Source organism: Callithrix jacchus, chromosome 11 (genome assembly GCF_049354715.1).
Source record: "Callithrix jacchus isolate 240 chromosome 11, calJac240_pri, whole genome shotgun sequence".
Lineage (NCBI taxonomy): Eukaryota > Metazoa > Chordata > Mammalia > Primates > Cebidae > Callithrix > Callithrix jacchus.
The window spans coordinates 8,886,810-8,902,086 of record NC_133512.1 but is presented as its reverse complement, the minus strand read 5'-3'; the positions used below and the strand labels follow the sequence as shown (position 1 = coordinate 8,902,086).

Below are 15,277 nucleotides of genomic sequence, written 5' to 3'. Positions count from 1 at the left end.
CCACATTTCCATGACTAAAAGAACCTAGGAGGTCATGTATTCTGTCCAACTTCTCACTGAACAGCAGATGAGCTCAGGCAGAAAAAGTCCATTCCACAGCAATGTGTTGGGTTCCCATTCTGTAACAGGCATGGTGCCCACTGGGATCTGAATTTAACAAGGTCACAAAGGCCTTCTGACTTTCTGTTCAGGATCTTCCTGGGTTCCTATCTTAATAGCAAAAACTAAATATTTTCTCACTTAAGAACTAAAAGGCACAAACTAACATATCACCACAATAAATAATTTTGTTTACTGGGATTGAGAGGTTCTAAGAAAATGGTTTTCTGGGTAGCTGGAAATGTCCAGAAAACACTTTAGTTAAAATCTGTGTTAAAAAAATGTGCTGATTAATCTATATATGTTGTACTGTGACATTTGTTTAAAAAAAAAAAAAAAAAAAGTCTTTGAAAACCGAGGAGCTTGTAGTTCCCTGGGCATCAATCTGACTATAGATAGAATATGTATGTTATTAGATTAAATTTGCGGTGAATTCAACATTCCATATAGAATTAGCAGTTTGTAAATAAATTCTTTTTAAATTTTTGTCATTTTTAAAAGGGAGTCTTGCTCTTGTTGTCTAGGCTAGAGTGCAATGGCATGATTTTGGCTTACTGTAACCTCTGCCTCCTGGGTTCATGCAATTCTTTTGCCTCAGCCTCCCGAGTATCTGGGATTAACGGTAACTGCTACCATGCCTGGCTAATTTTTGTTTTGTTTTTTTTTTAATAGAGATGGGGTTTTACCATGTTAGCCAGGCTGGTCTCAAACTCCTGACCTCAGGCGATCCGCCCACCTTGGCCTTGGCCTCCCAAAGTGCTGGGATTATAGGCGTGAGCCACTGCACCCACCTTTATCATTTTCCTCTTTATTTTCAACATGGGAAAAAAAACACTCTACTAAGTTCTGATTTCAAGAATTTTGTGTTTGTTTTTAATAAACTGTGATATGGCCTCATTTAATCATTTTGAAAAATAACAGCACAACTACTGTTAAGCTGGCATAACTTTCCCTATTTCCATCTACAGCAACGACTACCACATAAACTAACTTTCCCAAGCGTGGTCCTCTGACACTGAGTTTGTGAGATGGTGCAAGAAATAAAGACGCCATGATAAACAAACACAGTGTATGATTATCTCCTCTTGGGGACAGACACCTACACTGGGTTAGTAAAGGGTTCTCAAAGCCCAGCAGATAAGAAGGCTGCTTACATTGTACGTGCTGGTGGTTCCCAAACTAACATAAAGCAGTATGTGTCTTTAGCAGAGCATGTATTAACATCCTCTGACTTGCCTTACATGAAACGGACCAGGGAAGTTGACTATAGACACGTGGAAAGTGACCTCTTTGAATGCAGGACTCAAAAAAATTTAGAGAAAGCAAGAAAAATTAAGAAACAGTCCTCAAAGTCAATTGGATAATAAGGTGAGTTTTTAAATAACAACAAAAACAAAAACCAACCTTGGGGTTGTTTATGATTTTTGGCTGATCTTTTACCCTACCTCAAAGTAATTCCCTGAATGAAATGGTAGGCTTTCAGAGTGGAGACTAAAAACTACAAGAATTAGCACAGATATGACATTCAATACATGACAGAAACAACTTGAAAATTAATAAAATCCAATAAACCTCATCACAAGCACTACTATGTAGTTAGAAATACTGGGTGCGGGCCAGGCATGGTGGCTCATGCCTATAATCCCAGCACTTTGGGAGGCCAAGGTGGGCGGATCACCTGAGGTCAGGAGTTCAAGACCAGCCTGGCCAACATGGAGAAACCTTGTCTCTACTAAAAATACAAAATTAGCCTGGCGTGGTGGCAGCAGCCTGTAATCCCACCTACTCGGGAGGCTAAGGCAGGGAGGTGGAGGTTGCAGTGAGCTGAGATGGTGCCATTGCACTCCAGCCCGGGCAACAAGAATGAAACTCCATCTAAAAAAGAAATTGGGTGCAGGATAAGACTGGGAAGGAAGAGCAAATGTGTGTGTCAGCTGTTGCAAGATTACACCATTCAGCTCATCTTTCCAGATTAGAAGAATCCTGATGAGGAAAACATAATGTCAAGAAGCCTCTGCCTATGCTCTTGCGCTCTCTCTCTCTCTCTCTCTCTCTCTCTCTCTCTCTCTCTCTCTCTCTTTTTCATCTATCCCAGTTGTGAAAAACAAAGTCAGGATGGAGCTAAGTAAGGTCTAACTCCCCACACAATCAGAGAATAAGCTGTCTAAACGCAGTTTCTAAGTGCCCAAAATAAATGTGGCCATGCGAATCATTAGGGCATCTTCACCCAGTGCCCCTTTTAGCTACTCCAGCTGTGAAAGCAGCCTCATGGTAACTGCCCCCCCAAAACCCTGCTGATAGCCTATAGTCTTTCAAAGTAAAAGGCTTCACACATAAAGACTGTCGGGGGAGTCTGGCATAGCTTATAAGAGTATCACTGAATTTGGCTCCAAGGATTTTTTTTTTTTTTTCGGCAGAGTCTCGCTTCCTTGCCCAGGCTGTAGTGCAGTGGTGGGATGTTGGCTCACTGCAACCTCCGCCTCCCAAGTTCAAGCGATTTTCCTGCCTCGGCCTCCAGAGTAGCTGGGATTTCAGACACACGCCACCACACCCGGCTAATTTTTGTATTTTTAGTAGAGATGGGGTTTCACCATGTTGGCTAGGTTGTTCTTGAACTCCTGACATCCAGTGATCCACCAGCCTCAGCCTCCCCAAGTGCTGGGATTATAGGCATGAGCCACTGCGCCTGGCCTGGCTCCAAAGATTTAATCGGTGACTTTGAAATTCAAAAGATACTTAAGAAATGCAAATACAATTCTAATAATTATGTTAACTAATCTTATTTGAATGTTACCATATGCCAGACACTAAACTAAGTTTTTTAGGCTTTTCTCATTTGATCTTCATAACTACTGTGTGAGATACAAGCTGTAATTATTCCCATTATACAGATGAGAAAAACAAGCCACAGAGAGTTTAGGTGAATTTCCCCAAGGTTGCATAACTATCAAGGGAGGGTGATGCTTTCCCAGTATAGGCAAGCTGACTCCAGATCCTGTCCTCTCAATCTTGATACCATGCTGCTTCTTGTAAACCAAACAAAACCTTTAGTTTGCCAAAATAAATAAAGACAAGGTCCTGATATTTCTTGCTTATGTGGTGGCTGAGTGTATGTCCTAGAAGGCAAGCGTCTGAGTTCCAAGCTTTGCTCTGTCTCTAAGCGGGTAAGGGCCTGCGAGCAAGTATTCAACCTCACTAAAGTCTCAGCCTCCCCAGCTGTAACATACGGATCATAATGATCAGCATTCCAGAGCACTTATTATTCGCCACACATTCAAGAGCACTTTGCATAGATTAACATAATTAATTCTCACAACAACCTATGAAGAAGATACTGTTATCTAATATTACCTAAATAATAGTAGGATTGAAGGGTTTAAACCATATAAAGACGTTTGAACGATGGCCTATCCATAAATGCTAACCACCAGAGACATCGTGAACATACACAAAAACTTCCTAACACATTATTACGATCATTATTGTAATTTAAGAATGTTATTACTAATCAGTGATGTGTCATAAAAAAAGGAGGGGGAATCAAGGTTTTTAACAGTACTTTAATGAGACATAAATTTATAAAATATTAACAATAAAAAATGACTAGAAGGCAGCTCTGTGACAGTGGTTACAGCAGCAGCTCTTCATACAAGCTGCGCAGATCGTATCAGCTGTTCTATTCAATGGTTGTGTGACCCTGGTTCACGTATCAGCTGTTCTATTCAATGGTTGTGTGACCCTGGTTCACGTATCAGCTGTTCTATTCAATGGTTGTGTGACCCTGGGTAACTTCTTTAACCTGTCTGTGTCTCAGTTTCTTTACCTATAAAATGAGGATAATAAAAATGCCTGCCTTAATAGGACTATAAAATGGAGATAATAAGAACTTTTGACTTACACGTTAAAGAGTTTTAAATGAGCTAATATATGTAGTGTACTCAGAAGAAAGCTTGGCAGATACCCAAAAAGAGTTAGCTATTATTAGGAGTACTATTGTTACCACTACTACTACACCATGCAATCTTACTAACTCAGTGCATCTTGTGGGAGAATTACTGCCCCAAGAGAAGACATGGGCACATGGTGTAGAGACCACATTTGAATTAAAATAAAAGCAATGCTCCACATGAAGATCCAGTAACCCTATTTCACAAAGTTTGTGAAAGGACACTCAGTATGTTTGTTCCTCTTTCAATCATGCCCCACCATTAATAATATAAAATGGAAAATGTCCTATGGCATTGTTTTAAATGAGTCATAAATACTAACCATTATGATACAGACTGGAAATACAAATAGTACTTTAAAGAAAATTGTATTTGCTAATAAATTACACTAATTCATTTTACTTTATACATGTAATGACTGATTGTTTACAGATTCATAGCATAATAGCACTTTCATTTTCAGTGTTGGAAAATGAAATGCACCTCACAGCATATGGTTATTCTGGAGACGTATTACTAAATCTGATGCACCCTGACTAAAAAACTGTATGAGGGTGCCAGAAAATGTACAGCGAATGTACAAGAAGGGACTGTCAACAGTGGGCAGGCAAGACCTGGTGTCAGAAGCAAGCACAGTCGGGGGAAATGCCTAAAATGCATGTCTTTCCCCTAATTCCACTTCCTCACCCAGCCTCCCCAGACATGGGTTCTGGATCAGAGGAGGAGTGTTGATCCAGATGGAAATTCTGACACACATTCAGTTGCTTTGAGAATTACCATAATTAATCTTAAACTGATATGAGGCAGGACCGAAGTTCATGATGGAATTCAAAGTTTTAAACACAACTAAATCCCCTCGGCCCAAAGTGGAACCACACATAGTAAGCTGCTAAAAATCAGGATTATTGTTCAAACCAGCACTGGGATCCCAAGTGCAGTCCAGAATCACTAGGATTTGCTGGTTTCTCCTCAGAACACCCCATTTCCAAACACTCAATTTTGGCTTTGTCAAAATCATGCAGTTTCCAAGGGGGAGCAGATGAGGTATAAGCTGAACCAATCACCCGCTACAAGTCTAACGTCTGACTCATTTGAGAACAAGCTCTCTTCTAGTAAAAGGTTTTCCTAGAATTGTTTCCTGATTTATTTTTATATTAATGCTCTTCCCTACTCAACAAATTTTATGACTCACTAATAGACAACAAAATATGTGACAAACCACAAATATCAGGACCAAGAAAAATAACAATTTAATAATAATGGTTTATGATAATTTTAATAATAATTTTTTTCTTAAAAAAAATGAGTTTCTGGCTGATGGGTGACTCAGAGTGCAGGACTGCCTGGCCGGGGGGAGGAAGAGGGGTTTGCTCTTCTTGGAGGGTACCTCCTGCCCTCTGACTGAGCGCCCTGCACGAAGTCAAAGGAAAGCCCTTTGTTGGTGACAGCGACTTAAATCTGGGTTCCTTCAGACATTGGGTGGCACCCCAACAAATATTAAATGGCTTCTTCTCCAAGCCCTGAATAAGAGATTTTTTAAAAGACTGTTGCCAAATAGCTGAGCCAAAAGGCTGATCAGAATTCACTTTTTAAAATGTGGCAGTTAAACACTACCTTGAGCATTCTCTCCTCTTTCATCGAGTAAGTCCGTGAGGGTTTGTGCCTCTGGAAACTGCTCTTACCCGAGGAAGCGCCCTCCTGCCGCCGCCTCCCTCAGGCTGTGGAAAGGACACCTCAGAAATGCTGTTTTCTATTAAACTATATCACAAAGTTAATATAATTGGACCACAGATTCTGTTTTAAGCTTCCTGGTGGTCAAAACAAGAAGAGAAAAGGTCTGTGAGAATTAAGTTAAAGGGACTGCAGATAGAGACCCAGATTTAAATGATCACTTAAAAATTACATATATAAATATTTCAGTTAATGTGCGTCTACTTAAGACTCATGGATGCCGCATGAAGGTTTTCCTTCACAGGTCTCTTCCGGAGCAACAGCTGCTGCCCTTTTCCCTTAGCCCCAAACCACTCCAGAAGGAAGGGGGTAGCCTGCAGACAAGACAATACTTCAGTTTTTAAAATATGGTCTGTGTTTCCATTTTAAAAGAAAAGAAATAATTGTTATTATTATTATTTTGTGAATAAGCTTTGTGATTTGGGAACCTAACATGGTACCTATAAGACCAAGAGCTCCACAAATGTTAACTAATTGAACTGACCTTTGTGGCTAATAGCTTGAACATTTGTATATTGCTCTATTTAATTATAAAGGAAACTTTTAAAGTAATGTCTTATAATGCATTCTGATTTGGCTTTAAAAAAATTAAAAAACAAAAATACTTAGCCTTTTGAAATGTGGCTTTATCAAGAATTCAGAAAGAAATCAGCTCTCATTTGTTATTCCAATGTGTTACGCAAAGCAAAAGGTCAGTAAATGTACGCTGGATCGTTCGGCCCAATTCTTCAGGTATTACATGTATAGTCACAACACACATTTGTTGTTTTGTTGTTATGTTTTCAGAGTTTTCAGTGCAATTTTGAAGTACTGATAAATAAACAAAAGTTAAGAAACAGCGTGTGAAAGAATAAAGTGATGATAATATTTCTATTGTAAGGAAGAATACAAAGAACTTCCCATGCAGTGAGAAGCTCCCCTGCATCCATCCCAGTCTCTGGTACTTACAGGAACCTAATTTCATCTACACAATAATCTGATCATGTAGACTCTACCATTAGCAGAGAAGGAAACTAGGGCTCAAAGAGGTTAAATAACGTCCTCGAGATCACAGATACAGCAAAAGAATAGGAGCCCATTTACATGTAATTGCGAAGTTCACGTTATTTCTAGCATACTTCGAAAGAACATTCACATAGCAGAGTACAGGAAACGAGGCCCATTCTCTAAATGAGGAAACCAAAAAATATCAGAAAGACAAACTGGCATTGCAGTGTCAGAGCTTTTCTACCAATCACAGTTGGTTTGCTCTGAAAAGTGTAATTTGAAATATTGGTTTCATTGACAGTGTCTGTGACATTCTGAAGACAGAGTTTAAGTTAATAAATAACAACAATGTGTTTTCCTTCTTTTCTTTTTACCATTTCTGGCTCATTGGTAAAACAGACTTTGTAAGTTTATTTGTGAATTCAACTATTGTACTAATGTACAAAAGGACATAATTGAGATAAACTAAAAATAAAATAAAATGGACTAAAAACGTACCATTTTCACAAGGGAAACCACTATTTTCTAGGCTGCATTCCCTAGAGCTAGAGAATATACTTCTAATGAGCTTTGAGTAATACCATAAATTGGAAACCTAACCTTGTAATGCCTGATAGTAATCTAAACTACTTAGCTATGTTTTGTATTATACCACAAAACAGTGGTTTGTTCATGAAATGTAACAAAATATCATGTGTTACTCATACTTTGGCCTTAGGCTTATATGTGTTGAAACCATAATCCCCAATGTATTTCAGAGTATGTTTGGACAACCAAAGTTACCCTATGAAAATGACCCAAAAGGAAAACCCTATTCCATTAAAAACAAATTGCTAAGAGTTAAATGTTTAAGTATTGCCTAGAGTGTATAAGGAAGATTCGAAACATAGTGTTCATTTTTCCCACTTAAAAAATTGAAAAAGGAACATTCAGGAACCATGTAGGAAAGCTGTAAATTAGCTATGTCCTGATCTACTTCATGTATGCTGCATTGCATAACGTGAAAGAAGCGAGACACTACATCCCAACAAAAGGCCATTTGATACAAAGAGCTTCAGATTCAGAGAAAAAGGGGGCTACCTTAGTTCTAAATTAGGAAGACATTTCAGGGTAATACAGAACATTAGAAACTAATAATAGAACTCAGGGGTTGAAGATCCTCAAGTCAAAATCTGAAAGCCCATCCTGGAAATATTCATAGACATTATTTAGGCCATAAATTCTTCATAGACAGGGCTATGGAAGTTAAGAATGTGAGCAGCAGGATCAGGTGGAAACACACCTACAACCCATTCTGTAATGCACTAGGTCTATGACCTTAGGAAAAGCACTTCACTTTTCTGGGCCTCAATTTCCTCATCTCTAAAATGAATACTTTTCTCCCAGGGTTCCGAGGATTAAATGAGATGGTGTATGCAAAATACTTGGCAAATTTCCTGGCACCTAGTATGCACTCAACAAGTCTTTGCTACTATTATTATTGTCATTATTATTGTTTTATTAATAATCTTTGTGATTTGGGGATCTAACGTGGTAACTATAATAAAAGAGCTCAACAAATATTCACTAATTGAACTGAGCTTTGTGGCTAAAGCTTGAACATTCACATTGCTCTACTTAATTATAAAGGAAACTTTTAAAGTAACATCATCCAAACTCTGGGAAATATTGGGTTGGCCATCAGAGAAGACTAGGAAAGGCTAGGTCCCTGCAGAACTTCTCCAAGTCTTTAATGTGACCGTGTGAATTATAAGTCTCAGCCAGGTATATGGCTCACACCTGTAATCTCAGCACTGGGGAGGCCTAGGTGAGAGAAGCACTTAAGCCCAGGAATTTGAGACCAGCCTGGGCAACACAATGAGACCCTGTCTCTACAAAAACTTTAAAAATTAGCTGAGTGTGGTGGTGCATGCCTGTAGTTCCAGCTACTTGGGAGGCTGAGGTGAGAGGATAACTTGAGCCTAGAAGGATGAGGCTGCAGTGAGCTATAATTGCATCACTGTACTCCAGCCTGGCTGACAACATGAGACCCTGTCTCAAAAAAAAAAAAAAAAATACGAATCTCCAGAAAAAGCATAAAATACAGCCTTCAGTGTTTCTCAAATTTATTGTACAGATTCCTTACCTGGAAAACAATTTTACAACATGATCTCTAAATTCTTCCCCCCTCATTAAAAGGCTAGAATGCCAAGCATTTTCCCATCAAGTTATGCATACGAATACATATACGTACACATACACACATAAAAATGATGATTCTTCTTCAAAAGCAAAACAAATTAGATCTTTCTGCATTTTCCCTTTCCAAGGCCCACCCAAAAAGAACTCCATCTTTGATGTTCCATCATGTATATAACTTAATCCTTTAACTTAAATAGATCAAGTTCATCTAGAGTTTATTTTTAAGTCATTTCTGATTTAATGTGGCTTTTTAAAAGCTTACGCTGGTTGACATTAACTCCTAGATGTTAACGCTGACAGGTTCCATGATAAAAACTTGATCATGTAAGAGTAAAACATTTTTTTGAAAAACTTACTTTTCAGTAGGTTTCTTATTAAGACAAAATGTTACCCAAATCCACATTCTCAATAATGTTTAATGTGGTCAAAGCAGTTAATGAAACTGTCACCTTAATCTCCAAAGTAGAAGGGAAGCAGGAAACAAGGCAAGGTTCCGTTTGTCTCTATCGCCCTCCCTCTCTTCCACACAAAGACGCTTCCTGAATGCCCTGGGATCCCAAATCTCACCCTTTTGCATTTTTTCTCTCTGAGCTGAAGACCCTATTTCCATCTGCGTAGTGGGTACCCTCACACATGGTCACTTCAGTTTCCATATGCCGAAAGTGAAACTCATGACTACAGCACCAAACCTTTTTCAGCTTCTCCTGGAATCAGTGTCATCCCCACTTCCAGTCTTCCTTGATGCCTCCTCCTTACTCATCCTCCAACTTCAATCAACTTTCTGCCTCTTTGAAAGTCTTCCAGTTAATCATTTTTCCAGGAGCCCCACTCTCTTTGCCCTTCTTGTTTTTTTCAGCTCCAACAAAAGGTAAACAGCTTCCTGTTGCTGTTTTTGATATTCCTCTACCCTCTACCCATCCACTACCTTCTTGAGAGATGTTTCTAAAATGAAAAGCAGTCTTCACACTCTCCTGGTGACAGTCCTTCAATGATTTGCCTTCTCCGACTGGATAGGATACCATCTGCTCAGCATGCTAGGCATTGCACGAACCAGCTATAACCTACCACTCCATCCCACCTCTCACCAGGCTCCACTTCTTGGATGCCAGCCTCTCAAAAGACCCTGTGAGATACACACACACCATTTCTTTCATCATCTACTATCTGCCATGCCTAACCTTGTCTTACTGGCAAACATACAAATATCTTTCAATATTTACCTCGCCAGCCTACAAAGCAGATCCTAACTCCTGCCCCTCCGTCGTGTTGTTACTCTCATCTCTGTGTTTCCCTCACAATTAATAACTTCCTTTATTAGTGCGCTTTTATTAGTTCTCCTCTGGATGGAGTTTCTCAAGATTGTAGGCATTCTCTTTTCTCCTCCATTTCTAACTGTGATATACAATCCTATACAGTGCCAGGTACATAGTGGGTGCCCGTTCATGTCTGTTCAGTGACTGAAAAATAAGTGAATGAATGAATGAAATCCTAATAGATTTTAAAGCTTTGATTTTAGAAAGAGGTATGTTAATCATAAGGAAAATGACACAAATATGCCAAATCTTGTATTCTCCAAAAAAACCACAGAATATGTTGAGTGGAAAGTGTGAGTTACTAGGCAATTCTTTGTGTGGTTCCATTTGTGTCTGTGAACACAAGTCGTAGACTTTGGTGTATTGTGCCACTGAATTGAATGTCATCAGAGCAAATATAAAGCAACGTCCACAATGAAAGGAAATTGGTGGCTCTAAAGTTGACTGGAGTAGAGCGTAAAGTAAGTTATCATTTGTTTCTTTGACTTAAAGTTTCCCAAAATAACTCAAGGCTATATTTCCATGTCCGTCGTCTGACACTGGCAGAGCATCATCCCAGAGGAAAATCTGCCCCTGTGTTAGCAAAAGCTCGAAATTCATTAGGCCAGGCGCTGAGAGGCGGATCTGTGTGAGGCTCTGCCCAGCAGAGGGCGCACAGCCCCCAATACCGTGCAACGCCGCCCAACAAAGCTGGCGGGTGGGACTGGGTGAAGTTGTTCAACAAACCCAAGCCTTTGAATCCGGGTCAGTGTGCTGACCTCCTGTCCTTGCCTGCTCCCTGGCATTCTGTTCTGTTCTTCCCACTCACAATGAGGTGTTAGTGAACCTCCAGCTCTCAGGCACACCAGTTTGGGAGCAAATAGGGAGAGGGCAAAGGTGAGGCTCTTCACTTAGAAGGGTGATGATTTCTTGGAAAAGGAAGTTTTAACTCACTCCTACTTGGGTTTACATAGGCAGAAATCATCCTAAACTCTCTGTAGCCTACATTCTAATTCTTTCTTTCTGTAAGTGAATAAGGGAAGATCAAGGTGGAGGTTTTCAGTAGGCCCCTGTCCCCAAACTTAATGAAAATGACTTTCTACTCTTACTGATTTGGTTTAGGTATTGTAGGCATCGGAAGTGTAACCTTAAGATCACCAGCCTATTAAAAGGCTAAACGGGGTAAAATCTTTCACCTAAGTACATTACTTATAGTTAATGAGCTCGTAGAACAGGAGAGAAAACATGACATCCTCTCACATTCTAAAAACAGATGCTTCCGTTGATCAATGTAAGAGGAAGGGCTAGAGATCTAGAAGAAAATTGTAAATATAAAGTAAACCAAGCAGATTCATGTAACATTCAAGGAAACCTGTAAGTTCCCACACTTCTAGCAAGGGAACCATCACAGGCCTTGCAGGGAGATGGCTTTTCTGGTCGTTAACCATGAAGCCTGTTAAGAGGGAGGAGATAGGAGGGGCCTTGGCAAACACTCAGAAAGAAGTCATAAAATACTTTTCTCTTCCTTCAAAATATGCCTCAAGCAGAGAAATGAGAAGCCTGCCCAGAATTTTACCCCACACTGAGGAACCTCCCCCACTCTTATGCAAAGGTCTAGAAGCAGGAGAGAACATGGTTACTGAAAAACGGTGACCACCTCAGGATGGGCTGAAGAACAAAGAGAGGACTGGGGATAATGAAAGATGAAGGTTGATGTAACTCACTGTAAGTAGCGCTAATGGTATGATCTATATCTTAAACTCACGAGAAACCACTGAGGAATTTTAAACAGGGAAATGACATGAGCAGATTTGCATGTTGGGAAGATCATTCTAGAAATAGAAAATAGCGGGGCAAGCTTATGCATATCAAACATGAAATGTCAAATTAAATTTCATGCTTACTACTTATGATAGGGCATGGCAAGATCATTAACTTATTTTTGAAAAGCAGGACATACCGAATAAGAAGGGGAATTTCTATCATTTCTAGTCCACTTGACTTACACCCTAAACCCGGGCAGTTCCTCATGCCTGGAACACCCTAAGGGCTACCATTCATGCAGACCACAAGACTGAGAACCATCTAAATGCAGAATAAAATCTCAAATGATTTGACTTGCTATCTTACTTTCCAATCATAAAAGTATTATTCATTATACAGGAACTTAATTAAACAAAAATATTTATGGAACAGCTATTATATTTAATCCATTGTACTAGACTATTTTGGGAACTCTGAGATCAATAAAATGCAATCTTTGTCTTTAGAAATTCGCAGACTACTTCAAATCAAGTAGAGGAAATCACTTGTTTTTTATGTTTTCTTTTAGATAATCTTGGACACACAAGAATACCAATGAAAGCATTTTGTTATCATTATGCATTTGTAATATACATTCCTATGTATCTAAACCCTTTTAGTCTCTAATATCCAATTGTGCAAGCGTAAATATGGAATCTGAACATAGGAAAACCAAATTTAAATCAACATATTTTCTATACTCTTAGGCTGCATTTCTTTGAAAAATAGAGGCTGGATATTCTTAAAAACACATAAACACCAAACTAGAGAATAACCATAAATGAAGAATATATTTATTTCCTCCTAGAAGTTAAGTTCCCTAGAAGTTCACATGAGAGTTCTGTTCTCTTCAGTCCTATTTATGCTCAAAATTATGACGCCAGCTCCTTGCTCCAACATCCCATCACGATTGCAGTTCTGAAAAGCAGCCACCCAAGAATGTCTGGGAAATTTCTACCATTTCTAGAAGCAAGTGGGAATATCCTAAGAGTGCCATCCTGTTGGAGAATGCTGCCACTACCATGAATGATGTCTAGGATGGGACTGCTAATCTTCCTGGAAGGGAGAGATAGTACACCTAGAAACGATTAGAATGGATGACACAAAGAGAGAAGATCCCAGAAGGGAAGAAAACAGTTTAGTCGGTTTTCATGAGGGCACTAAGACTTTCTACTGTTTCGGTAACTCAGGTTTGGGGGTTGGTTAGTTTGTTTTTCCCATGGCTTGAATAAGGATAGAACCATGGTTTGAGGGCAGACCTATAATCTGATCCCATATTACAGCAGACAAAATTGAGAGAGGAAAGAAATCTATTTCACTCCGCAGAGTTGGGCTGAGATTACTTAAAGTGAAACCAGGTTTAAAATTCTAAGTATTGTTTATGAAGAGGTCTCCACAGTAAAAACTGAAAGAGTATGTCTATAAAAGGCTAAAGAAACTATTTCTAAGTCAAAATGTTGAGTGCTTTAAAATGAGAACTTTCAGGCAAAGGGCAATCCTGGATTTTTAGATACACTTCGAATTTGGCCATTTGAAGGGTTAGAACTTATTTGAAGGGTTAGACCTTAGAAAAAGGATGTCAAATCTTTTGGATTCCCTGGGCCACATTTGAAGAAGAAGTGTTCTCGGATCACACATGAAATAAACTAACACTAATGATAGCTGATGAGCTTTAAAAAATTTTCCTCATGTTTAAAAAAATTACAAATTGGTGTTGGGCTGTATTCAAAGCCATCTAGGCTGCATACAGCCTGCAGGCCACAGGTTGCGCAAGCTTTCTTAGAGGTTTGAGCTTTCTGCTGCAGAACTGCTGTTGTCAAATATTAGAGGAAGAACTGTAAGGTTCCTGTGATACTCCACATCATGGAATTTCATGGTAACGAACCACAGCATAAAGCCAGGGCATTTCGTGGTTCATGTAACTGTTTCCACAACAGACTCAAAACCTTCAGAAAACGTTTCTAAGCAGTACTATTTTATCACTCAGAAACCCATTACATTAGGACCTCAAAGATTTGTGGCAAGGACATATGTTCCTGATGGTCCAGATCTCTGCCTTTGCCAATCAAATGAGCCAGGAGCTTTCAGGTCAACACAAGACAAAAGATAAAAGTAGGATAACAAGGAGTTTTTAGATTATACACCCTGATGTCAAACTCTACAGATTCCCACCTTACGTAATCTACCCTGGAAGCTATTTTCTAAGACATCCAAATATCAAATATTAGGCTATTTGTTACTAATACATCTGGCTATTCAAAGGGTCTTGCACATAGATGAACTGAAGGAATGTTCTTTGTCTACTCCCATAGCCGTAATTGCATATTAATGTGGGACTTAAAAAATATTCCTTTCTCCTTTCTTTCTTTCTAGAACTGGCTTGATACTTATAGTATTCCATTTATGTAGCTGTATTAGAATGACAGTGGCACATTTCATGTTTTGACCACAAAATACTGGAACACAGTATTGAACATAAGTACCTTAAAAAGTACTTAGCTGCCCCCTGCCCCCATATCAAAGATAGCTTAAAAACAAAACAAAACAGAATTGTCTCTAACTAGACAATTCTGAGCATCATCCTCATGCCTCAGACATATCTACTCTCTTTATATTAAATGAATTTGAATCCAATTCACAAGGCTTATTTAAAAAAAAAAACTCTACCTTGATTCTTCAGAAATTCTGAATTTATATGTCCCCTTGACCAAGGGAGGGGGGAAGAAAGTGATTTACTCTGGTTTTCATGATTTCTACTTCCCAAAAGTATCTGAGCCTCAAATTTTCAAATCAATTAGGAAGTTAAGTACCAAGTCTCCATGTCTCTCATGAAAGAAAAATGAACAGGACTTGTTACAGCTTTATACCGCAAACTGATGTAAAAGCCCTGGAGATGAAGCAGATGTACAGAGGTTCTCTCATAAACCTGGTAACATTAACAAAATGAATACCTCAGATGACATTCTGCAAACGATGTGTTATCAGTCAGCCCTGGTAACCCATTCATCTAACGACAATGATGTGTGGGATTCTGGTGAAAGGGTTTTCACCACAACTTCTTTGATTGGGCTAATGGAAGAATTGAGTTGAGTAACTTTCTTAGATGCACAGAAATCCAGCTTGAGTCTACATTGGGATTCTCACACACACACGACAAATAAGTGGATAGGAACTCCGGCTTTTATTCTTCTGTTGTTGGAAATTTTTGCTCTTATTTGTTTGTTTGGGGGAAGTTTC

At 39.1% G+C, this 15,277-nt stretch overlaps 1 protein-coding gene across 11 annotated transcripts in view; it reads right to left on the bottom strand.

The window, feature by feature from the left end:
* Positions 1-15,277, bottom strand: part of SUGCT (succinyl-CoA:glutarate-CoA transferase) — a 723,305-nt gene that overhangs the window by 258,304 nt on the left and 449,724 nt on the right. For 2 of the 11 annotated variants that reach the window (XM_078342252.1, XM_078342253.1), the window contains one exon: positions 1-15,277. This exon is cut by the window's left edge and continues 18,837 nt beyond it. The exons of the other annotated variants lie outside the window; for them this stretch is intronic. In XM_078342252.1, the coding sequence (XP_078198378.1) occupies positions 15,167-15,277 (111 nt within the window). In that variant the 3' untranslated portion in view covers positions 1-15,166. 11 annotated transcript variants of the gene reach the window in all.